Source organism: Patiria miniata, unplaced genomic scaffold (genome assembly GCF_015706575.1).
Source record: "Patiria miniata isolate m_02_andy unplaced genomic scaffold, ASM1570657v1 HiC_scaffold_6, whole genome shotgun sequence".
In the NCBI taxonomy this organism is placed as follows: Eukaryota; Metazoa; Echinodermata; class Asteroidea; order Valvatida; family Asterinidae; genus Patiria; species Patiria miniata.
The window spans coordinates 7,880,665-7,907,629 of NW_024037073.1; the positions used below are offsets into that span (position 1 = coordinate 7,880,665).

Consider the following 26,965-nt stretch of genomic DNA (forward strand, 5'->3'; position numbering starts at 1 on the left):
ATAATTTATCAGAAGAATAGACGACTTCCACTTTAAGCAGTTTTAAAAAGATATTGACTTTGCTGGCCCTTTTAGTTTGTACCATCACGAAACTGAGCAGTTGTTCTCCTTAATGAATTCTGACAGAAAAAAATAGTAAAACTTTACAATAAAGAAATGCAGAAGAAAAACAAAATATAACACAAAATAGGCATGCAACTTTTCCTCGGATCCGCTGATTTCCTCGTTTTCTTCTTCTCATGAATGCCATTACAAATTGAAAAACACTGTATAAAGTCTTGTGTGATTTGGAATTTTCTCATTTTTTTCCCCTTCTAAATCCCCAGTTGCTTGCCTGACAAAAGAACTAAAAAATATTTTTGGGATTGAAACTGTTTGGAATGAATCTGAAGATGACTTTATTAAATTTTCTTCCGGATTTATGTATTTTGGTTATTCAAGTTACCTTTTTGTCTGAATGACATTTTTTCTATTCCCTATTATCTGATTTTACTGGATAGGAATTGACTGACAGGAAGTATCGGCTGGAGTCATCTGTCAGGGAGCTGAAAGGAAAACTGACAACGTTGGAGGAGGTACGTGCTAAGATACGACTTAACCATGGCAACCAAGTCATGATCTAGCTGATATAAACAGAATGCATACAATTTCGCGCTAATGATATGTTTCATGCTGATTTATCACCTTGGAACAACTGGACTTTCACTGTGGTCTAGAGAAGTTATTTATTCCCTTTTTTATTGAATTAGGAAAGATTAAAAAAAGATTTGTAGAAAAAGAAAGAGTAAGACAAATTATTTGGGGAAAAAAAAGGTAAAGGAAAGCTCATACTGTAAAAAGGATTTTTTTTGGGGGGGGGGGGGAACTGGCCATTTTTTTTTTTAAAGAACATGCAATGAGCGAACTGTAAATGTCAGTTTAGATTTTAATTTTGATGAATTATTGTGATATATGGCAATCGTTAACCCTGTGGACTTTGTGTAGAAAATAGGCCTAGGTGATGGTGAATTGCAATTGTCGCGGCTAGTTGCGATAAAAAGTCGCGACTAGTTGACCAGACATGACTAGTAACGCATTATTTATTTATCTATGTAATACTTCTGGTCAATGCAACAATAGAGCTAACAAATGGGTCTGCGCTTGTGTAATAAACGTTTGGGGCAAAAAACAACGTAACAAGCAGGTCAGGTTGCCTTGAACAGATGGTTCCATATTGATTAGGGGTACTTTGACATGATTGATTATTGTAATTACATATCGTGTAAAGTAAAGGCAGATTGTGATGAAACTTGGTTTGATAAATGAATATATTATGGAGTTGCTATTTCGAAGCAAACATCTTTCATTTCACATACATGCATACTTTCCAGTGAAATTCAGAAGCAATCCCAGTACTTTGAAATGTTACGTTACAATCAGAACAGGCCCTGCACATGAATAGTGTCTGCGTACTACAAAGTATTCTAGTGGACCAGCCAAAGTGGAATATTACACTTTGGAAGACTTTTTTTGGGTAATGGCAGGCAATAATGCCAAATTAATTTTGTCCCAAATACATACATGTACACACTGAGTATACAGTGTTTATACGTCGGTGAAGGGCAAAACCTAATTTGATTTACACCACCCCGACGCAAAACATTCCATCTTATGAATAGTTAATGCGGTACCCGCTGCTACTGTATGTACATCAGATTCGAACCAGCCAACCGATCCTGTTAGCTTGGTGGTCGAGAGGTAAGACATCTGCACTAGAAAGTAGGAGGTCATGGGTTCGAGTCCAACCCAAGTGATTTTTTTCAACTTTCACTCGGGAGGTAACACACTGAGTATACAGTGTTTATACGTCAATGAAGGGCAAAACCTAATTTGATTGACATCACCCCGACGCAAAACATTCCATCTTATGAATACCAAATATCCCTAATAATGCATAAATTGTTAATCCCAGCCGTGTATATTTATTCCCATATTGGGTATATTCTTATTTTTAAAATTTTTTTGAAAGGTTTATTTGAGTAATTCTGCTTACACACCCTTACTTAAATAATATTTTCTTAAGCATATAAGTGGCTGAATAATTATGGGGACATAGTAATGATCCAAAATGGCTACCATTATACCCCCAAAAAATTGCGCATTTACCTTGTCTCCAGATATCATCAAGTTGTCTTGCCAAACCTCAGTATTGATGAGCTTCAAATTCACCAAGTTGCTTACTGGCACAGTTTCCCTGTTTCAACTTTATGGAAAATCATGTGAACAATGATAATATGGTGATATTTAGCCCAGCAAACAATAACAGGAAAAATGAGCTGGCTGGCCCTAAACTGGGCTTCAATTGGGCGAAGGGTTGCCTAGTGTGGGAGAATTGAATAAGTTCAAGGGAATCCCCCCATAAAAAAAAACAAATACATGTAATTATGTCAATGTCAAAATGTTTTCTTTCCATAAATTTTCTCTCCAATAATTTTGGGAATTTCATTGAACCTTTTCAAGTCTGCCACGTTAGGCAACCCTTCACTTAGGCCAATTAACATATACCTCGTTCTTCCAGTTTTATGTTTGCTGGGCTGAATTTCACGACGTTATCATAATTACACAGGTGTGAGTGCTGACAGAAAATAGACTTTTGCCTCTGAAATTGGCATTCTTGTGTTGTCACTATTACTATTGAATTCTTTTTCTTTAAAACATCTTTACTGGGCCATTTTTTTACTTACTTGGATCACAGTTTTTCAGGTGTATGTAGAGAATTTCAATAGTCATGACTAATTTCAATTGTCACGACTAGTCACGACATTGGGACTGGTCACGGCATTGGGACTAGTCACGGCATTGGGACTAGTCACAGCATTGGGACTAGTCACGGCATTGGGACTAGTCACAGCATTGGGACTAGTCCCGGCATTGGGACTGGTCACGGCATTGGGACTGGTCACGGCATTGGGACTGGTCACGGCATTGGGACTGGTCACGGCATTGGGACTGGTCACGGCATTGGGACTAGTCACGGCATTGGGACTAGTCACGGCATTGGGACTAGTCACGGCATTGAGACGAGTCACAGCATTGGGACTAGTCACAGCATTGGGACTAGTCACGGCATTGGGACTAGTCACGGCATTGGGACTAGTCACAGCATTGGGACTAGTCACGGCATTGGGACTAGTCACGGCATTGGGACTAGTCACGGCATTGGGACTTGTCACGGCATTGGGACTAGTCACGGCATTGGGACTAGTCACGGCATTGGGACTAGTCACGGCATTGGGACTAGTCACGGCATTGGGACTAGTCACGGCATTGAGACGAGTCACGGCATTGGGACTAGTCACGGCATTGGGACTAGTCACGGCATTGAGACTAGTCACGGCATTGAGACGAGTCACGGCATTGGGACTAGTCACGGCATTGGGACTAGTCACGGCATTGAGACTAGTCACGGCATTGGGACTAGTCACGGCATTGGGACTAGTCACATTGAGACGAGTCACGGCATTGGGACTAGTCACGGCATTGGGACTAGTCACGGCATTGGGACTAGTCATGGCATTGGGACTAGTCACGGCATTGGGACTAGTCACGGCATTTGGGACTAGTCACGGCATTGGGACTATAGTCACTGCATTGGGACTAGTCACGGCATTGGGACTAGTCACGGCATTGGGACTAGTCACGGCATTGGGACTAGTCACGGCATTGGGACTAGTCACGGCATTGGGACTAGTCACGGCATTGGGACTAGTCACGGCATTGGGACTAGTCACAGCATTGGGACTATAGTCACGGCATTGGGACTAGTCACGGCATTGGGACTAGTCACGGCATTGGGACTAGTCACGGCATTGGGACTAGTCACGGCTTGGGACTAGTCACGGCATGGCGACTAGTCTACTATTTAGAAATTGATGCTCACGACTACAAATGCTTTTAAGTATTGGCGACAAGTCGACTAGTCGCACTAGTCACACAGGCCTAGTAGAAACCCCCTCAACTACAAAGAAAGAGTTAGGTGGCCTCTTGAATGCATTGTTCAAATGAAGAAAAAACAGGTTAAAAAAATTGCCATATTTGTGTTGGGAATTACATTGTAATTCCTACCTGTGTCACAAACTGCACTCACCTCACCACACACAAGGTTGCAAGCATACATTTACATGTTTTCCTGCCTTTTTAAAAATAAAACATACAAAAGTTTGCAGCCCTTTATATTTTTTATATATTCCTCAATTTACTATAATATCAGAGCAAAATTACCTCCATACTTCAGTTGACTTTCTCCAACTGTGTACATTTTTACCTCATGCTAATTTAGATAATTCTTTGTTAATGACTGAAAGGTAATATGGAGTTAAATAAATATAAATGAGCAAATGTTTTCTTAACTCCAATGAATATCCAGGACTATCAGCGGGCCCAGCATGAGCTGCAAGCACTGCGACAGCAGCGAGGGAGTCTGGAATCAGACCAGCGGAGCCGGGAACAGACTCTGAGTCAGCAGCAGACGCGTATCGCTGTGATGCAACAAGAGGTGCGGGATAAGGAGGCCTTGCTAGCTAAGAGCAATCAACTGATGGAATCGGCCAATGAACAGAAGGTAGCTCCTGGATTCTTTGTTTTTCCTCAATGTCGTAATGTTCTGTCATAATCAGACACTTCTGGATAAAACTTGAATTATGGTGATTCGACTAAAACAAATGTGGGGGTGATGTTTTTTCTTTCTGATTTTCGGATTTTGTACAAAGTCATGACCCTGTCTAAAAATACTGTAACCGTATCAGATGGTAATTGTACTTATAAAGGTGATCTTGTTTTGAGATTATTTGTAGAGGTGAATCAATTCAACAATTGCAAAACCCAAAACATTGACAAGCAATTTCCTTGTTACCCCCTGGCTTTAAAGCCAAGAAAGGGGGATCTTGCGATAGTGTATTCCTTCTGTGTGTCTGTGTGTATGTGTGTTCCATTTTGGTTAGGTTAAATGTTAATTGCTGTCATGTGAAAGTCAGACTTTAATTTCAACCAAACTTGGTGACAATATGGGTAGGGGGACTTAAGATGACTTGAGACATATGAGGTCAAAGGTCAAATGAGGTCATAGTTGATTTTGGTTAGGTCAACTGAAAAGTGTGCTTAATAACTGACTGTAAATACTGCCAGCATGTCAGGGGGATCGCGCAAGTTTAACTTGCAGTATTTTTGTCAGCCTTTGTGACATCACAAACATCAAATGGGCAGAATGCAGCCAAGGAAAGTCTGTTTTCAAACTTGAAGCATCCATGTAAAGGATTAAATCTATATTTAAACATAGCTTTTTCGACAGGCAGCCCAGAAGTGTATGCTTTTGACTGGCCATGTCACATATTTGATTACTTATATTTGGGTGCTTAGAACAGTTCTTAACTACAGCACTGGTCTTCTTTCTATAGGCCAAGCTTGAAGAGAGTATTCAGCACAAGAACAGTCTGGTGGGCAAGTTGGAGAGCACTGTCAAATCAACATCACAGGAGGTTATGAAGGTATCTGCAGTATACATGTACCATGACTTGATCAGTGTTCATTTCCATGTGTAATGTCAAACTATCAGTGGAAGAAATTGTACCACTTGTTCAACATGAATAGGACAAAAGTTCCAGTGAATGGGGATGCTGTAACAATGCCATTCCAGTACTACAAATAAAAGAAATATCAGATTTAAAGGTAGGGAACATCATTTGCAGCTATCCAAAATGTAACTGACAAAATTATTGTTGAAAAGCATACTTGGTTCAAAGATAGTAATGGCACTAAACTCTCTGTGAAATTATTCTTTCTGGCATGCTGCCATTTTGAAGAAAACAATAAAAGAAGGCCTTTTCCAAAAATGCGTCTTTTTAGTAATTTCCTTTAGGAGTTTGTTTTTAATTTGGGGAAGCCGTGAATGAGTGCGCGCAAGCACTGACACGACGCACACGCACTCACTGTTGCTGTTATACGTCATTTCAGTGCATGACATCGAGTAGCTGCAATCCACTAAATGAAAACGTGTCCCGGACGCTGCATGATTTCGGGCGCAAATCAAAACATGACTCGGTAACTTTCGAATTAAAATCGAGATCTTAAAATATTGTTTTTCTCGGAATAGACAGCTTTCACTGAGCTGAAACTTCATCAGAATAGTTGTTAAGCACCCTTCTTTAGATTTGAAACACTTTTTTGCTTTAAACGAAAAAAATGCACAAAAGACAAATGATGTACTCTACGTTTAATAAGCAAATGTTCATATTTATTACTTACAAACTAACATTTATGATTAACAAATTTAACTTTTCAATTTTGGTAACATGTAAACTGATGTCATTAAGCTTGAATTAACGTCTGTTTGTATCCACATAATGGCATTAGTTCAGCCTGATTAGTTGCATATTGAGGGTGTATGGATTGAACTCTGCCTTGGAGACGTGAGATTTCCATGGAAACAGTCAAGTGTTTTCCCAACATCCTCCAGACTGCAACCACCCATTTTGGGATGAGAGGAGGAGATAAATGTTCCATGGAATTTGCTGACGTACGAAGACTCTCTGCAATAAAACAAATATTACACATTTCAAAGTTCAAAAGTTTTGAGCATTCCATGTTTTTTTTTCTCTGTAGTGGAGTCATAAATAGACTTCAAATTGGTCTTGTTTTTATGAACGAAATTATGTCAAAGATTTATGAGAAATGACGCGAAGTAACCATCAATTTTGATCTTTTTTTGCCCACTACACCTACATATGAATAATTTTAACGTGTGGTCTTAAACACTGTATGCTCCAAAGTTTCTTGGAGTATGCAGGAAAAATAGCCATACTCAGTGGCACTCGATTTCTCAATTCCTGTTCAATATAACATTGTCCTGACCACTGAGCTTTGCTGGATAGCCAACCAGTACATTATTGGCAAAAGTGACATCATCATAGTAAAATTTTCTATTTTTAGGTGTACAAGTCCTGTTGAAATAGTTACTTGAAAGACTGTGTCTTGTGGATTTTTCAGGGAAATGAGATCATTAAGAAGTTGCAAGGGGAACTCAAGGCCTCGCTAGCAAAGGTGAGTTCAAATAATGAGAAAAAACACCCTTCAACGACCCTTTGAGCTTTTTATTTGTGCAACTTTTTGAATATTTGTAATAAATGATGTGGATTGAAAAGTGCTTTAATGTAAAAAAAAAAACCCAGAAAAGTGATGAATTCTGACAAGTCAGAGCGAGTTAAGAAAACTTCAAATAGGTTAAAACAAGTTAAGCTGCCTTCAGACTGTAAAACCAAGTTGAAATGATTTAATACATGATGAGAAAAACCTGACCGATTGGATGAATGGTCTACTTAATACACATTGTGACAAAAGAGACTGTATTACAGTGTGTTTCAAATTGGCGGTTATACCTTGTTTGAAAACTATCACCACCAATGACATATGGTTATCTAACTTATCTTGACATCTCATGATATCTCAACAAGATCTTGATGCCACATTTTTCCTAAATTCTGACAGCATAAGTCTACTCTTTTCGTAATAACCCAATTGCAATTTCAGGTAAGTGTACATTTGCAAAATATTTTTGGCTAGTGGTTGGATGTTGAATTGATCCACTGTAAATATGCAAAATCATTAAACGTACTAACAAAATTAGAGACACAAGTACATTTTTGCTGGAGCTGAGGACCAGCCCATGTCCTCTGAATGACTGAGAGTCACCGACTGATTGACTGTCTGACTGACTCACTCATCATCATTAGCCTAATTCAATCCACTGCTGGATGAAGGCCTCTCCACTAACTTTCCATGCTTTTCGATCCCTTGCCAGTTGTTTCCATTTCTTCCCTATGAAATCAGAGATTTCATCTCGCCATCTCTTAGGCTGTCTTCCTCTTCGCCTCTTCAATGATAATGGCGTCCAATCCGTTACTTTCAGGGTCCATCTGTGGTTGTCTCTTCTCATGACATGTCCTGCCCAACTCCACTTTTTCTTTTTGATCTCAACTATTATGTCTTGCACCCCTGTCTTTCTTCTAAGATCTTCGTTCCTTATTCTGTCTCTCTTTGTGACCCCAACCATTATTCTTTCCATTGCCCGTACGGTGACTCGCAATTTTTGCTCTGATTTCTTTGAAGGTGCCCAAGTCTCAGCGCCATATGTTAAAACTGGAATGATGCACTGGTCGAAGAGTTGACGCTTCATCTTTTGCAGTATTTTTCTGTCCTTGAATATGTAACTCAACTTGCCAAATTTTGCCCATGCAAGTTGTATTCTCCTCTGAATCTCCTCTGAATTCCCAACCTTAAATGTAATCTTCTGTCCCAAATATATGTACTCATCTACTGTGTCCAGTGTTTCATTCCCCACTTTAAATTGTGTTATGCCTGTGTTGGAATTGGACATCACTTTCGTCTTCTTCATATTCATCTTAAGGCCAACTTTTCTACTTGCCGCATCGAGCTCTTGCATCATACCATTCAGTTCCTCTGGGTCGTGACTCAATAAAAGGATGTCGTCCGCAAACCTCAGATGGGTAAGTTGTTCTCCATCAACACGGACACCCTTGTTCTCCCAGTCCAAGCTTCTGAAGGCTTCCTCTAGTGTTGAAGTGAAAAGTCTAGGTGAGATCGGATCTCCCTGACGAACTCCTTTGGTGATGGAGGAGCCGATGTAGACTTTTGCCGAAGGATCTCTGTAGATCAACTTCACTATGTTTAAGTACTTGGCCTCGACGCTGAATTTCTTCAGTGTTTGTAGCATAGATTCCTGATCCAGACTGTCAAACGCTTTTTCGTAATCGATGAATCCAAGGTGCAGGCTGAATTGGTATTCTCTTGCTTTCTCTATTAGTTGATTTAATGTGTGAAGATGGTCCGCAGTTCCGTAACCAGCTCGAAATCCTGCCTGCTCTCTTGGTTGGTTTTCCTCCAAGATTCGCTCTATTCTGGCACCTATAATTCTGCTGAAGAGCTTGTAGAGGTGGGGGAGCAGACTTATTGGTCGGTAGTTTTTCACATTCTGTTTGTCTCCTCTTTTGAATAGAAGTATGATTTTTGCACAATTCCACTGCGTAGGAAGTTCTTCCTTTTCCATTATTTCGTTGAAGACTGTTGTTATTTTCTCCAAAAGTTCATTTCCACCAACTTGTAGAATGTCAGAAGTAAGCTGGTCCTCTCCTGGGGCTTTGCTTTTCTTCATATTTTTTAGTGTTTGTTCTACTTCTTCTTTCATAATCGGTGGGACATCAGTAGCCTTCTCGTCCCAGTCTACAGTTGTTCTCCAGTCTGGATTTGGGTTATCATACAGATGAGTGTAGAATTCCTCCACACGCTTGTTTATTTTTGTTCTGTCTGATGTAACAGTTCCATCTTGTAATTTTATAGCCGACATAAGATCCTTTCCTTTTTGTAGCTTTCTATCAACCACTTTTGGTCCTCTATTTCTCTCCAGTGCCTCTTTTACAACCTTTGTTTTGTACTTTCTGCTTAGCGACCGTCGCTTCTTTCTTATGGTCTTGTTGAGCTCTGTGTATTCTACCTGGTTTCTGATAGATTCTCTTCTTTGGGGTTTCAGTAGTTTCCTTTTGTCATTGAGACTTTTGATTTCATCTTTCTCAGCTACAAACTCCTCTTTTCTCTTTTTTTCGTCCTTTGCAACTTTCTCTGCACTCTCCATTACAACATCTGTGAGTTGCTTATATTTCCCTTCCATCGAGAGATCTTCCCACGTATCGTCCAGGACACTGAATCGGTTATTCAGTTCTATCTGAAATTCCTTTTCTTGTGAAACCAGTTTTCTGATATCTATGTTTCTTCGTCTCGGGGGTCTAATTCTCTTCATCCTTTCAATCTTCTTGTCAAAGCGAACTTTCGCTCGGACCATCCTATGATCGCTTCCCATATCAACACTAGGAACTGTTGCCACATCCATGAGAATATCCTTGCGATTGCATAGAATGAAGTCGATGGTATTGTGCGTTTCTGCATTCGGGCTTTCCCAAGTCCAGTAACGATTTTCCTTTTTCTGGAAAAAGGTATTTCCAATCACAAGACTCCTTGACAAAGTAAAGTTTATTAATCGGTCTCCCCTTTCATTCCTGTCCCCTATTCCAAATGAACCCATAGATGTTTCTTGTTCATCCATACGTCTTCCCACCTTTGCGTTGAAGTCACCAATAACTAGGATGTATGTAGTATTGTCCGTGTCCAGAAGCTTGTTGAGATTCTCATAGAAAACCTCAGCTTCCTCGTCTGTGTGGCTCGAGGTTGGTGCATATGCTTGTATGACCTTAAGACAGTGCTGTTGGTTGATTTGGAGCTTGACCATGGCTAGTCTGTCTCCAAGACACTTGTATTCTATCACGTTTTGTTCAATGTTCTTGTTAATCAGAAAACCTACACCATAACGACTCTTCTGTGATTCGGATGTATAAAGCATGTGTCCACTTTCTACCAATTTGACCAGATTCTGTTGTCTTCTTGTTTCTGCTAGTCCAATAATATGCCATTTGATCCTGGCGATTTCTTCTGTCAATGAGTCCAGACTCTCATCTGTCCTTAAAGTTCTTACATTGTACGTACAAACATAAATCTCTCTTTGGCTGCAGATGTTTCCCTTATCAGACCTGGACTTTCCTTTCGGCTTTGGGTTCAGATCGTCATATACTGGTTGTGAACCAAAGGGTCCATCTGCTGCCGATGTCCTAACTCTCTGTCCTGTAGAGTAGGGCCCATTATGGCCACGGGCTATTTGGCCTCCATCATTTTGACTGTTCATGTTAGTAGAGGTATTTGCCATACTCCACCGCGCTGGCAAGACGTGTTGGTGGAGGCTTCTTGTAGCATGCAGTTGTTTCCATACTAGGGCGAAGCTTCCCCTCTGTAGCAGGTTGTCTAGGTTGTACATACAGTCTACAGGTTTACCGTAGCAGGTGCATGATTATAATTTCACCTGACCTGACCCCATACTATTTAACCCATAGCTGGGTCGAAGAATAAGATAAAATTAGGAATAGTCAAAACACCAAGTCAGTTCCCAAACCTCAGTATGGGGATACGCCTTTCCCGCCAGCAGGAGATCTGTGTGTATGTACCCCTGCTGGCATCGGTGATGTCTTGACCTTTCCAGGGGTCAGGCGCCTCTAACCCTACCTAATCTAAGATAAAACTAGACTTAACTGACAAGGCATTTCTAGAAAAGGAATAGGAGAAGATGGGGCTGGGGGTGAGAACAAGAATTGAAAGAGTGGACAGAAAAGACAGCTGAGGAAGTAGAGGGTGCTTAATCCCTCACTCTGATATAGATCAGCCTCTCACTGAATATGACCAAATGTCCTTAGTTGAGGTTTCAGGTGCAGCTTGACTAGGCAAACCTGCTCTTGTTCCTTTTCTTTGTGCACATTTTTCTGCCATTATCATCCTCCTAGAGTGCAAGATATTGAATTTAGCATGAATGGTAGACATTTGGGCGATTCACAATGCAGTGCGCCACCAAGAGTTTGCTATGGAGAGTCCATTTATCAAGTTTACGGTTGACAAAACATTGCCCATTTGAACAAGTGTCAGTAAACAACTTGAGCTAATTTGTTATAGATTGTGGCATAGCGTTCTGCCGCTTCAAAAAACACCATATTGATAAAAACAAAAGAAAAGGGCAAACAGATACTCGAATCATACACTTACGAAACTACTGACCGGACAAACTAAAAAATTTCAAAAATCCCGCGCTGTGAATTTGTCGACCATCTCCCACAATGCACTGGGAAAACTTAACTCTCCGTGGCAAACTCTTGGTGGCGCACTGCATTGTGAATCACCCAAATTCTAAATTGGCTTATTATTCAACCGAGTTCCAAAGTTCAAATAAAAAAAAAATTCTGGAAATACCCGAACCATTGCCTCAAGTAAAGATATCGATTCATCTATTTTTTTTTCTCCAAACAGCTGAAGCTGAAGAACACTGTAACTGGCAAACAGGAGAAGTTATTGGAGGAGCGTAACCAGACATTGAGGGCGCTACAACAAGATGCAGACGGGCTGAAAACAAAAAGCCAACAACTAGAAAATGAGGTACTAGATGCAGTGACCAGACATTTTTTCATGGGGCAGTTGAGTCACTCGGTTCAAATCCAGATATGAGCCCCTTTTCACTACTTTTGAGTTTAAGTCCAAGTAGCAATTACTTTTTTTGGAGTGTGAGTCGAGAGTCGCTTTATCTTGAGCCACAAGTCATTTTGTTGGAGTCCTAGTCACAAGTCCTTCTCATGAGACATTTCTGTGAATAATGAGTCTCGTTAGGGCTCAGTCATGATATGAGTCACTCAACATATTATTGAAAAGAAAAAGATATGTACAGTGCAAATTTCCATTCATTCAGATGATAAGGGAACAATTGCAAAGACATAAAGCCAAATTTGCACTCAATGCTTCAAACTATTGGCTTTAAAAAAAAAAAGTTTACTATTTAAAATTTCAACAACAGAGGGCTCACTAGTGCCTGGAGTATTAAGATAAATGAGAAACATGCGAAAAGAGACTCCACAAATCAGCCACTAGCAAGGTTACGCACAGGGCAAGAACCAAGGTGCATCAGTGTGGCCAGATGAGGCAGGTACTCGTGTTATCACGGTAGCCAGAGTAGTATTGCGAGGTTCCGTCGATTCCCAGGTTCTACCGATTCCATTATGAGAACCGGAACAGCGAGTCCAATCTTTTCGAGAATCGGGTACCCGCTATAGCGCGCTATCCTCGGTTCCAGCTCCAAAAGAATCGGTTCTAGATTAAATTACCCATTCTCTGTGCACAGAGTCGAGAATCGGCTCCATAGGAATTCAACCGCTATTGCTGTGAAGGCCCGGGTCCCAAGGGGAATTTTACTCTGGCTAGTCAAAACAATGGCGGGGAAACCACAGAGACTCACACATGATATACAGAGAGTCAGAGACAAACCGATCAGCTGAGCTATTTGTGGCCACAAGGCATAGAGTATTGAACCCAATACTGGCCCTGTACCATGGATAATAAGCGTTTTGAATGACATAATTACTCATGGGGCCTGGCCAGGCCGATCTGGGCTACTTGGAACCCGCTCCGAGTGCTGGAATCAGCTCTGATGGACCCGGTTCTGAGTCTGGAAACGGCTCTGACGGACCCGGGTATATGACTTGCTCAGAGCCGAGTATTTTGTACCTGTACCCGGGTCCGTCAGAGCCGATTCCAGCACTCAGAGCCGGTTCCAAGTATGCCCGGCACAGTTACAGTAGAGATTGAGTTTTGAGTACATATGCAGCACAGTGAATCCTTCTATACACGGTCGGAGGTCGTCGCGGTGAATAAAATCATAGGCAAGAAACGGAAAATAAAGCAATAAATGCTATGTTTGCTTTTAATAATACAATCTCCATAGTTTCACAGGAGAAAGACACACATTTGAAACAAATACGTAGTGGAATAGCATGTATTGCTCGTCCAAATCCCGGAGGATGGGGTGCACAAGGTGACACTGTTTACTTTACATGTACATTCAAGGGCTTGTTTTTCTTTGAATTTTCCGGGAGCTGGTCCTGACTCAGATCTTTTTAGCGAAGCGGAACCGGCTCCAAAAATTCTGGAACCGCCCAACACTAGGCCAGAGTAGCCAATTTGACTAAATTGTTTGCACGGCTGTAATTGGAAAACTCATCAGCACTTTTGATTCAACGTCTAAACTGAGATAAACTTGAGTCTGAGTTCTTACAATACTCCTGTTGTTTTGATGCATTTACAGAATGACAGAATGAAAGAGACGCTGGAGAGTACAAGGACAAAACTGGAGGAAAGCCGACAACTGCTGAAAACTAATGAAAATGGTAGGGCTTTGTGTTGCAATCCCATCCATTCATGCTACTGGTCTGACAAACTGCCAGAAATGGAAGTGACAGAAAAAGTTTAGACCTGAAATTTTGGAGCAAGGTTTCTGTCTAGATCATGGAAATTGCTCAAGCAGGGGGCATAGCAGTGAGTTGCCAGTAGCCTTGAATGCATGGCTGCGCTGTGTCAGCACCGTGAGATTATCGCTGGCCACACGTAGTATTACCCGCTCTGCAATATTGCGGTATATACCCGATCTGTCACACGCACACATCCCGCAGTTCATATTGTATGTACACGCAAACTTGTGTTCACCGTCGATCGTGTACGTCCTATTGTCCCTCTTTTGTTTGTACTCTAACTTTTTAGGAAGACTCCCATAGGTTTTGTACACGACCCCAATCGCGGATGTATGCTGGGAATCGTGGACGATATTGTCCTCTTTTGTTCTCCGGTATTTTTCGTCCACGGTTTGAAAAGATGAACACGTACGTGTGTACACACTGTATTGTAGGTGCACACGCACTGCCCGTACATGAGAGTCCAGCCCGTGCTCTGTAGGAGCACAGCATTGATTATTCTGTCACTTCCGGGTTTTATGTTTTTCTTTACTTTGCATCGCGAATCTCAGGCAAATGGGGGGGGGGGGGGGGGGGGGGGGTGAGAGGATATGGAAATTATCCAGTATGAATAATGTATACTTCTCATCGGCCAATCACATTATAGATCAATGATTGTTGGTTTGGTACCGCAACACCGGCGGGACCGCATAGCGACCCACAGCATGTTTTTAAACAGCATGGTGCGTCCAGTCAAGGGCCAATCAGATCCGTTTGATTGTAAGCAACTCTTTATGGTTAACCGCAAACCCTGGAAGTTACAGTTGAATCAAGGTTGTGGTCCTGACGGACCACGGGCAGGAGTTTACATGTACAAATGTACTGTGTGCAAGCACTTTGTGCCAGGCTTCGTAGTACGATGTGACGGATCAGGGTTCACCGTGTGTGTGGACCTGTGAGCCCGGTGTAATATGGCCATCAATGCCTGCACGCTGATCACACACACAGACTTGTATTCAAGGCTAAGTTGCCAGCTTTCTTTAAAATAGTTGTGTAACATTACCTTTTGGTCATGAAACCATTAATTTCCCAAAGCATGCAAGACATTGTGGCATATTTTTGTTATTGTTTTGTTGTTTGTTTTTTGTAGTCATCAACTGGTTGAATAAACAGGTGAACGAAGCCCAGATGAGTAAGCGACATGGCATGTTTGAGGTTCCTACATCCACTGTGGCTTACAGACCCCAAGGGGTAAGTTGATAGGGCAGTATGATTGTAAAAGGATATTACTGTTTGGTTGGAAGGACAGAAGGTTGAAAAATTTTGAGTTGCAACGTAGCTTAGGCAGAATTGTAGTGGAGTTAATCACGAGTCAATCAAAATGATCGGTGGACTTGCGCTATTACGTGATCAAACAGAAATATGTTAGTGCAATCGACTGATCCCGTTGGAAATCTCAGACTCTATTTCCCTGATTAAAGACAATCTCCTTGATGAGCCATAAATTTGAAAGAAAAGGTGATGGACTGATGGCAGCGCGATCGACTGATTGCGCAGGGCGATCAAGTGATAGTGCGGCGCCACCTATCTCACCCAACAGAGAAACTTTGACATAGGAATGGCCATGTCACAGTTCATTGTAGCTTGTAGAGGTATAGATAGATGTATTTCACTTCCATTTGCTCTTACTAGCCCAGGAGCTAATTTTAATGAAACTGGTAAGCACAACAATTTGCTAGGCACAAAACTGCTTGCGTTTAGCAAAAGGTGACTTTGAGGTCACTAACCAAATGTCATGCGGTGTATACTGCTGGTGAGTGGTTCTCGGCTAATTTTGTAAAAATGTGCTTACCAGTAGTTTCTGCCAAACAGATTCATGCAATTGGGCCCTAGTCTACAAACTTAGGTTTAATAGTGTTTGAGGACCTGTTCTTCCATAAACATTTGGCCAAGACAAACATCCTTTTTTTTTGGCTTCTAAATTATACACCTTCATATTGAGCATCTGTGGCTGAAAATTCCACTAACAAATGACAAGTACAATGTATACTGAACAATTTTGTGTAGACCCCACTCTGTTTGTTGTAGACCCCACTCTGTTTACTTGTCTCCTCTTGACCAATTTGGTAGTCGAGGCGTAAACCAAGCCATCATGTTTGGTGTTTTCTTTGTCCAGGTTCCTGCAGCAGTGTCCTCCAGCCGTCCATGGCCCATGTCTAGCACCCATCTCACCAACACCATGAGCACCATACCCCAGTCCACACCCATGGGCTATAACTCTTCTACGGCTAGTGCACCCAGCACCTCCAAACGCAGGTAGGTCATAAATCGACCATTCCATTAACCCTAACCATCCCCATCCAGTCAAACTCCAACATCAGGGTTTGTTGGAATCTGTTAGGATGAGAACTGCATTAATAAACTGATAATGCTTTACATGGGGTTAGGCATACCATACAAAAACAGAGTCCAACTGTTTATGGGTGCGTTTGAGTAGCTCGACTGGATCAACTCGGGTTAGCCCTGTGCCGTTCGATTAGCTCTGACGTCATTCTCGAGGCTCACCCGGGTCAGCCACCACCAACCCTGCTCATGGAACAGAGTCAGTGGTGGAAATACGTCACACACATGCATTGTTTATTCTAAGAAACGGACAAATGTGGCGGGCGGACAGCAGAAATCTGAAGTGGACCCAAAAATGAACTTATTGAAGTATAAAGCTAATTATTTATCAACTTCATGTGACTTTAGAGGCTGTAATTCCAGCCCAACTTTGTTATATTTTTTTCAATTGACGGACAAGCAGTAAATCTCATCTAAGACCCAGTGCAAGCCGGGCGTTTTGTCAGTGCATTGGCTGCGGCCGCGGCTATGGACATCACATGAGAAAGCTCTTTTGCTGCTGACGTCACCATGAGGAAAGGGTGTTGTTACATGGGTGGGGGCACAAGAACAGGTAGTTCTGCACCAAGTCTCCATAAAAACTGAAATACAAAAATACTCCAAAATACTTCAATTTTAAGTGTTCATCATTGTTTCGGAGCCACTTATAGATTTTCCCCTTTCATGTCTTTCTCTAACCCTTTGAAAAAATTTTCCAACTGAATTGTTTTTTAAAAATATTTTTGGTTATATTTAGGTAGGTCAATATCAACTTGGTACTTAAGTTCAATACACTGTCTTTAATTGCAGTGAACCAGCACTGGACCCCAAGTACTTACAGCATCCCAGCCAGCACCACAGCCAACACCCTGGCCAACACCCCAGCCAACACCCTGGTCAACACCCTGGTCAATACCCCACCGCATCTCCCAGGGATGGAGGGCCACTCCAGAAATCAGGACCTGTACCGCTTCAGTTGAGCAGCACCCCTATGGCTCCCACCGCCCCGGCACCATCCGTACCCCCACTGATGAGTGCCTATTTTCCTCCACAGCTCAAAGGGACCACCTGAAGACTAAACCAGGGCCCAATTTCATGGCGCTGCTAACCACAGAATTCTTTGCTTACGACACATTCTGTGCTTACGACACATTCTGTGCTAACGACACATTCTGTGCTTACGACACATTCTGTGCTTACGACACATTCTGTGCTAACAGCACTAACAAAAAATTCTGTGCTAACACTAAGCACAGAATCCTGAGTTACTGGAAGTACGCATACATGTGCATCCGCCAAAATTTCTTGCTAACCCGTGAAATAGGCTTACCGTAAGCACATAATATTCTGCTACAGTAACTAAGCAGAACCATGAAATTGAGCCCTGGTTTGGAATATTGGTCATGTGTTTGGCACACGTACAAAGATTGTACATGCCATTGGGTTACTGCATTGCGTTGGATGTTGGAACGTTTCTAGCACAAAATGATAAGTGAGTTTTGATATATTGACCCATAGAGGTTAATGACATAAGACCTACATTGAACTCTAACATTGCCCAAAACTGATGAAATCATCTCCATATCTGTAGAGACTACTAGAGAGACAGACAAATGAATTAGTCCTAACAGTGTCTAAAACACTCGGATATAGAGTCAGAGAACAGCCAGCATGGAATTGTCCGTGCAACCTCGGGCTCAACTTTATTGTAAATATTTACAGACACATAGAACTGCGTACTTAAGAACTAGGCCAATCAGACTAAAAGGAACACAGAACAGGTCCAGTCACCAGTCTACAATCAAGTTGGTGCACTGAAATCTTGTGAATTGTGTGTCCATCAGTTCACTTACAACCTAATAACGCTAAGGAATACATGATGACAGATATTTCATATACATGGATTTTTCATATACATGTATGTTATACATGAGATAAACAATCACTTATTTGTTTGACTGAAACATTACATCACGATGTAGTTTTCCAATTGGATTGGATGCACTGAATATTAGATGTATTTAACATTTCAGCAAATAAGTTTCATAATATAAGATAATAATTGTATTATACCTACTTAATGAACTAATGAAGTTGTACTTGTCTTTTTTTCCTGAAACTAAATTAAAGGTAAAAAAAAAACCCCAAATTTTGATTTGAATTTTGTGACATACATAAAACCGCTTTTGTGTCTGTGATATTTCAGGTAACATACTTATTGACTGTAAAATATTTTACACTGGACACAACTTTGTAATCGTAAGCTTTTGTATGTTCTGATCGTAGGTTTTGACATTGTGCATACTGTACATTTGCATGAATAGCTTGATTTGTTAAAGCTATAGTCCATCATTTGCAGCTATCTGAAAAGTAACTGGCGTAATTATTGTTGAAAAACATACTTGGTTGAAAGATAGTAAGGGGACTAAACTCCCTGTGAAATTATTCATTCTGGCAAGCTGTCATTTTGAAGTAATCAACGAAAGAAGGCCTTTCCGTAGGAAAATTGAAATTAATAGTTTGTTTTGTTATTTGGCGCAGCGCGCGCAAGCATTGGCATGACGTACAGGCGCGCGCGGTTGCTATAATTCGTCGGATCAGTGCGCGACATCACGTATAGCTAAAATTCAAAACGAATTCAAAACATGATTCAGCAACTTTTGATTTGAAATTGAGATCCTAAAATGCTGTTTTTCTGGGAATGTACAGCTGAAGCTGAGCTGAAACTTCATCAGGTTAGTTGTTCAGTATCCTTCATTAGATTTTGAACACTTTTGTTGCTTCAAAATGAACAAAATGCACAAATTACAAATGATGGACTATATCTTTAAGAAACCTTGAGTTGTTTTGTAGATAAGGACAATTATCCAAAATTTGCGCTTTAATGACAGCAGAGATGTGCGTTGCGCACTTTATTTTTACAGCATGAGGTGCACTTGATTTCAAGACCAAGCACTAACATGGAGTAATAAAAGTATTGAAGTGAAGATAATTTAATATTTTTTGGCCAAATAATTGTTTTATTTGTGTAAGCATGGACCACTGCACTAATCCCAGTTTCTCCCACTCAGTGTAAACATATGCCTACTTCAGATGTCAAATTACAGGGCTAGTGATAGCACTTTAAAACAGTTTTAGCATGAAATCCATGCATAAGTACCCCCCCCCCCCACCAGTGGTGACAAGGCAGAGTTGAGTTGACATCATAGACTCCGTTGCACAGGTACCCCCTCGGTGCTTACTAAGAGAGACTTGGGGGGAGATCACTGTGCCTCAACTTGCGCAAAGATGTTACAGATTGGAGCACATTCAGATTAATTGCAACATTACACATGTAGCGTGCGGCATGGCACTTATATACATGTATGTGTAAACAGTTTGTGCATCCTCGACCCCAATATGTGTGTATTTCAACTAGACCAGCACCATCGCAAGCTCTGGGCGTTCGTGGTGGTGGGAGGGGGGGGGGGGATAGCACCAACTAGGGGCCACACTACAATTAAAAACACATCCAATACATTTGCATGGATTTTGCTGATTGGGGTGCCACTTGCTTGGCCAATTGTCCCCCCCCCCCCCTCCCCCCCGTTGACTGGCCTGGACTAGACACGGCAAACCCAGCATATGATAATAAACAAGCCGCACCATGCTATATTGGGGGCACTGACAGACAAAACATGACTGTCTCGTGACTTTACTTTGCATGCATACTTTGCGAGTATGTACAATCTAGTACGCACATGCGGTGTGTCGCCCCAGTACTGGGGTCCGGATAATGGTCACAACGCGCCATCTAATGTTCATGCAGAGAGTCCATACGCCTTGCACCAATTAAAGATGCTGCTGGTTTAATCACAGTTATATGAAACCTAGTCATGAATGTGAACGCACATACTTGTTCTGTAGTTGTGGGGACAAACACTCATCTGTATGAGGTATCTGTGAGGACCGAAAATGCGGTGGGGACAGTAGAAAGTCCCCCCAACTCTGTCCTACTTTGCCTAACAATAAAAAACTTCCCCATAATGCGGTGTAGGCCTGCACATTGGACCATACTCACAAACAAACCCACCCATTTGTTTATGGTGTAAATCAAGGATTTTCTATTGTTCCTCTTTTCTTCCCCTTTGTTTATACTTTTTGCAACAGCTCTCATTGGTTTTGTACACGTTTTCCAACCGAGGAGTCCTCGATTCATCAATGATGTTGCACGTGTGTGTCCTCGATTTACACAAAAAACAAACGCCTGGGTGTGCATGACGCGTGTCCCATGATACACCAAGCTCTTGTGAGTACATGCACTTCGTACACAGAGTGAATACATGTAGATAGAAAGGAGTGGAGCATATATGACTTTACGTTAGTTATAGTGGTGAGAAAATACGCAATAAGCAATGAAACAAGGACAAAGCTTCTCACCCTGTAAAAAATCTCTTTTTTTTAATAGAATTTTTCACAAACATCTCACTTGGATTCATTTATAGGCACAAATGCCATTCTTTTCTGTGGAACAAGAAAAAGAGACATAAATATTATAAACTCTTACCATAGAAAAATCCTTTCCTTCTTTATGTACAGTTGCTATACAAAACGTGCTGCTCCAAAAACACAGCTTCAATCTTCACAAGAAATTTACAGGGTTTTGTTTTGTACATTACAACATTATAAAGCCAATACAACAGCAGTTAAGAATATACAATTTTTTTTAAAGTTTAATATTTAAAGATATACAGAAATGTTGTGGATAATACTTTATACCTCTACACAGAGCATATATAAATTATCTAGGTTTACTAACAATCAGGCAAATAAACAAAAACAACGAATTGCAACTCCTCCCTTGACAATAACATAAAAAAAAGGACATTCCAAACTCTTTCATGGAGAAAATTAGGCAAAAAAATAATATAATTAAAACAGAAAACCACTCACAACTTAAATTTCTACTCACACTGAAAAATCGTTCCCTTCCAGTTTGGTAACAAATGTGACTACTCTGCTTAGGGTCTGGTTCATTGCTCTGGCAAGTGCGCATTTGCGATTTTTGAAATGAAATTAGCTCCGATAACTGGTATTTCAATTCTTGAAGGTATGGATGATTTGGAATTGTTTGGCAGCCGTAGCATGACCAAAACAAATCCCAACACTGCATTATAAATGCACAAACTCACTTCAACAGAAAAAAAAACATTCATAAAATCAAAAATAACAATCTTAATTCCAATTTCAGTTTTGATTGGGCTTGATACCCACGAAAAAGTAGTGTTTTTTTTTTTTTTTTTAATTCCAAATAGTTACACTGGACAATGGATTTTTTTTTTTTACAAATATCTTCAAATGTTCAACATAAATGTTGACCACGACTGGACGTTTGGCTTAACAAGAATGTGACTTTCTTCATTAAATCCTTCATCTTTCAGTTAAACACAAAACTGTCTTAGGCTGACAGTACTTACCAAAAGAAATTCAGCACTACGATTGGTCACTTGACAGCATGGGCGTCACCAGGATTTTTTCTAGAGGGGGGCAAAAATGCTTGCATTTCTCAACATATTCTTGATTTATCAGTTTTAGAGGGGGGCAGGGACATTTTGCCCCCCCCCCCCCAAACTCATTAAATTTACACCACTTTGTCTTCGCGCCTCTTTTTCTTTTCTTCTTTCTCTTTTTCTTCTTCTTCTTTTTTTTTTTGGTTGCTTTTCCAGGGGGGGGGGGGGCAAGTGCCCCCCCTTGCCCCCTCCTCGCTACGCCCATGCTTGACAGTCATTTGCAAACTAACCTCATAATATGGGGAAGTAAATAGTCAATTGTGAAATGTTTTAAAACTGCATTAAAGACTTGAACAGTTCCGAGTATTTAAGAAGCCTTAAATGCGAACAATCTTCAGAGACTAGTGGTTGGAACAATTCCATGTAAGAAAAGTTGATAATAAGCTTAATAAATGCACTCAAAATCCTTCAAAAAAATGGAACTTCAAAATCCAAACACTCCCAACTTGTTAAAATTAATGCTGTTTACATTAAAACTCACCATGTGTTGGGCGCCAACTAATTTGGTTATTCCAGTATACTGACTGGAGAATTTTTTTTAGACTGATATACATTCTAGATAAACTTTTGTTGCAATGTTTCTGATTTTTCTAAAAGTTGAACGAGAATGCTTTGTGTTCCTCTCAACTTCAGATTTGTGTGAGACAACTGTAACTGTCATCGGAAATATGGAAATTAACAAGGAAGTTCAATTTGTTTAAATAACAGCAGGAAATATAAACAACATGTAGCAAGTTTGGATGATTTGCAGCTGCAGTATTAAATTGTTCTGTACCATACAAGTTCATTCCTTTCTACGGTTATACGTTCAAAATAATCTGATATGAAACAGTTTACAAGCTTAAAATGTATTCAGACATTACAGGCATTTGACCTTTATGGGGCTGTGCATTTTAAAATTTGCATGACAAGATAAGTCACATGTCCACCTAATGTGCTGGCAAATAGCCTATCAGCCATCTTGGTCTTGTCTTAACTAGAATATACAATGCACAGTGCTCTAACATTACCAGGATGGACCTTAAAGATGTCTTGTCTGTGCGCTTTCCAAGTTCCCCCCGACCAACCATCAGTTATGGAATTACTAAGCTGGTTCCCAACCCCTATCATAGCATCAATAATGCAGAGACCGGGAACCAGCCTAGTGCAGGGCAGATTTATTTTTGTTTATTAAAATTAACAAACAAGCAAATTAAGAATTCATAAGGAGAAAAAAAAACATGATTTGAGCCAAGGTGTTCTTTAAATCACAAAGTGGACCTTTTAAAATGCAAGCACGGAGTGCAAAGCTTTTACAGCGTGGGGTGCTGGGCCCCGAAAAAGTTTGGATTCTAGATGCTCTGAGGCTTTTCCTGGACACTTTCTTCTACCTTTTTAGGGGAGGGGGGGGGTTCAAAAGTTGATATTTTTGTTGGGCAATTTTTTTTAATTTTTAAAAAAAAATTTCTGAGTGGAACTCATCACCGAGAAGGGGGGTTCGTTTGAAATCCCGCCCCCCTAGCGTATGGGCCCGCTGCATGCTTACGGGCACAGACAAAACATCTTTAAAATTATATGGTACAGCACAAAGAGGAATCTGCAGAATGATACACATCTACTGATCATGCACTTCAATAATAGACTAGTGAATATAGAACATTGCAATATGTTCAAGTGAATATAGAGTGTTAAGCTATACATTGTGTGTACCAATATGTATAGCAAATATACATGATAAGGGTTGCCTATATGTAATATGACTATCATTACGATTCCACATGAAATTGCTGTTAAAATCATGCATATACATACTGTATAATGCTTTCTATGGAATTCTATAGCTTGAATGGCAAAAACGCTAAAACTACAATATATTTACTGTGGCTAAAACTATGGCATCTACAGAACAATTAATGTGGTGCAACAACAGTTTAAAAACATTCTGTTTACATTATGATGTCATTACTGAAGACATGTGCGTGGATATGAATACGACTTGATTAAGATACGAATGGCTGTATATGTTGTACTCTGTATATAAAATGCTGTACATTTGTTAACTACGCAATCTTGCTGTTTTGAACAATTTGAAACTTTGCTGTCCGATACGAGCACTGTATAAATTTAGCTTCTATTCATTTTTTGAAAGTGGGAACAAAATTGTGAACACTTTTAAAACTGGGTTAGTTTCAGCATAAATGTTGTTATTTAGTTAAAACCCTGTGTTTTATTCTTATAACACAACCACTCATGTTAGTTTGTCCTTTACTTGTGAGACATCATTACACAGACTGCATGCTGCTCTTATCAGCTTCAAGTAACACAGTGAGCTCACATGATGGGGGTTCGAATCCTGCTAGAGTCTCCCAAGAACTTAATTGTAGCAAAGCTATAGTAGGTGGTTCTTACAGTAGGAGTTTTTACAAGGCATTTGAAGTCACACATTAAAATAGGATGATTGGACAATAGCAGAGAGGCAAATCCATTACGTGACGTTACTGCTAAGGTAGCAAAACACTATGTACAGTGCAGCAGACAAGTATCATAAAAAGAGAAGTTTTTCACAACAATTTCATCCGGTTATGTACAAAGGTAATAAGTGCAAAGTAAACTGAATGACATAATGGCATCATAACAGTTTAATAAATTGACATAAGAAGTGAAATTGAGATACCAATTAACACATGTCTGCCTTCTACCTGTTGTCCAACATAAAAAAAATTCACAAATATTCCTCAAGTACAGTTTACAAATCATTCCGTTACAAAAAGGACAAATTTGGAAGACGGAATTGGCCTGAAATGGAGTTGCGTTAAACAAAAACAAAAAATATCGAAAGTCATAACAGAACTTGAAGATCATGATCGTAAAACATGAAATTCATTCCATAAACATGAGTGGGCATGCACGGGTGGCATCCAGAGATCTGTCACATATTGACCAGAATTGCATTTTGATAGCTTTCCAGATAATGTGAGGAGGATTCAGCTTTCATTGAGTCACCATCCACCGTTCATGCCCACAAAAAGTCAAAAAAATCCTTTCGTGCATGATGGAGCAAACTGAGGAAAACTCAATTCGTCAAGGAAAAGTTAACATATATACATACTTTGGTGAAGCTGAGACGACTCTGAATTACACAATGATATTTACAATTCATTCCAGTTACTTTCAATTTGCTCATTGTGTATGTCACCGTTAAACAAATCCCTCTGTCGACATAACATGAAATCTGTGCTTAGGAAGACTATGCTTTTCACCTTTGTTTAACATACATGGAATACCTTCATGTACAGATATAAAAATTTCAACCTTTTTATTTCTTCCTGAATAATTACGAATAGGCAAAAAAGTTCAATTCAAGCACAAATTCCATCTGATGCCTTTAATTATAAGAAAAAGAATGCATCAATTTAAAAAGACAGTGGTTCCAAAGAAAATGCTGGTATATGGCAAGACAGATACATGCAAGGTTTTGGGCTGTTGAGCTTGCATTTTTTCCCCCTTTAAAATAACTTGATTTTCTCAGTTATTTCAATACAAACTAACTACATGTACATGTATGATCATGCCAAGAAAAATGGCTCCATGCTACCATTCTTTGATTTAGGTTGTTCAAACTTTAGACAAACTTGGCTAATTCCCAAACCTAAAAAGAAGAAAACTCAAGTCCAGTTCCTTTATTATTCTTGATTCATAAATACTTTGGACAGTTTAATTATTCCTATTGGTTGGTTTTAAACTGCCATTTAAACATACAGTTGAGATGTGAAAAACCAGTTGAGCGACCCCATGCACTGGGCCACAGTACGCTCCAAGCACGCTGGCTACAACCAAGTGCTTGACAACCACTGAAATGATCTACATCAGTTATGGTGCAATGGGAGCGAGCGCCACACGCACAATAGAAACGGCCTGACATAGAATAAATTGGTGGAGCCAAATTGTTGGAATTTGAAAAAGGTTTTAGATTGAAAAGGTATTTAATGAATGGAGATACCGGTAGAAGTGTCCTGGAGCAGTTATGAACATGATGTTCAAAACCAGTTATAGGCGTGGTCGCCGTTAACTGATCTTGCCTTCGGTCTGGGGTCATTATTGGCAACCATGCCCCCAACTGGTTTTACACCACACGTCTATGACTGCTACGTCACATTATTATCCCCTAATAACCACTGTCTTTGCTAGAGATAGGCATGGAAAGCATTCTAACACAAAGCCGACTGCATTGAATGTTAGTCCCAATATCACACACAATTTTCTCTGCAAAATCCTTTCATATATCTCCCCCCCCCCAAGTCTAAAACTTGATCAACAGCGCTGGCCTGAAGAATTCAAGGGGAAGAAAATGAGGGGGAGTGGAGGGGATGTGGTTTTTAACTTCAGCCTCCAGCTCTGGGTTACCAGATGCAAAAGTTGAAGGGAGGAAATAACATTTCCGGGGCAACGGCATTTTAGTAGTTCAAATGAGCACCAGTTAGAAACGACCTACTTTCAGTATGACCTTCAAGTGTCCATCTCCATGGCTACCTGTCCACCGTTTCACTAAAATGCTTTCCATGTCAACCCAAGACGTAAACTGGTGCATAGGATAGAACATTAATGTGATACACTTGATGGTTACAGTATTTTGCATGCATGATTAAATGCAACATATGATATTTGGTTACATGTTTCTTTATGAAAGTCAACTTGTGCATACATTAACTATGTAGGCAAAGTCTGGGTACAGTTAAGGGGTTCATCTAAACAATTTCATATCTTGGTTTCCAACCTACAATGGAATTAAAACCATTTGAATATATGCATTGTATGTGGATAAATATGGGGCATGCATGTGAATTAGGGTGGTAAAATGGTTAAGTAAATATATGTCATTTATGTACACACGATTGGCCACCAGAGGTGTTAAAGCACACTGACGAACAGCAATGCAGAAAAGAAATGACTTACGAAATCTTGATTAGTGTCTTTTTATAACTTTTGAAGTTAAGTGCTGGGGAAATATGACCCTTTCTTTTTATGAAAACTTAATGAAGTGATTTTTTTTGTTTTCTTTATATTTTGCCGAATATATTCACAATTTCAATTTTTTTTAAACAAATCTCTTAAAAATATTGTATTTTGTTTTCATCATCAATTTTT

General features: G+C 40.2%; 1 protein-coding gene across 3 annotated transcripts in view; it reads left to right on the plus strand.

Annotated features, from left to right (window-relative positions):
- LOC119742799 (spindle assembly abnormal protein 6 homolog) overlaps positions 1-18,737 on the plus strand; it is a 46,091-nt gene extending 27,354 nt beyond the window's left edge. For 2 of the 3 annotated variants that reach the window (XM_038218971.1, XM_038218974.1), the window contains exons 10-18: positions 501-575; positions 4,406-4,600; positions 5,433-5,522; positions 7,021-7,074; positions 11,947-12,072; positions 13,769-13,850; positions 15,061-15,161; positions 16,087-16,226; positions 17,103-18,737. In XM_038218971.1, coding sequence (XP_038074899.1) covers positions 501-575; positions 4,406-4,600; positions 5,433-5,522; positions 7,021-7,074; positions 11,947-12,072; positions 13,769-13,850; positions 15,061-15,161; positions 16,087-16,226; positions 17,103-17,364 — 1,125 coding nt within the window. In that variant the 3' untranslated portion in view covers positions 17,365-18,737. The remainder of the gene's footprint in view (positions 1-500; positions 576-4,405; positions 4,601-5,432; positions 5,523-7,020; positions 7,075-11,946; positions 12,073-13,768; positions 13,851-15,060; positions 15,162-16,086; positions 16,227-17,102) is intronic. The other variant, XM_038218973.1, reaches the window with a different exon arrangement.
- Positions 18,738-26,965: the final 8,228 nt, after the last annotated feature.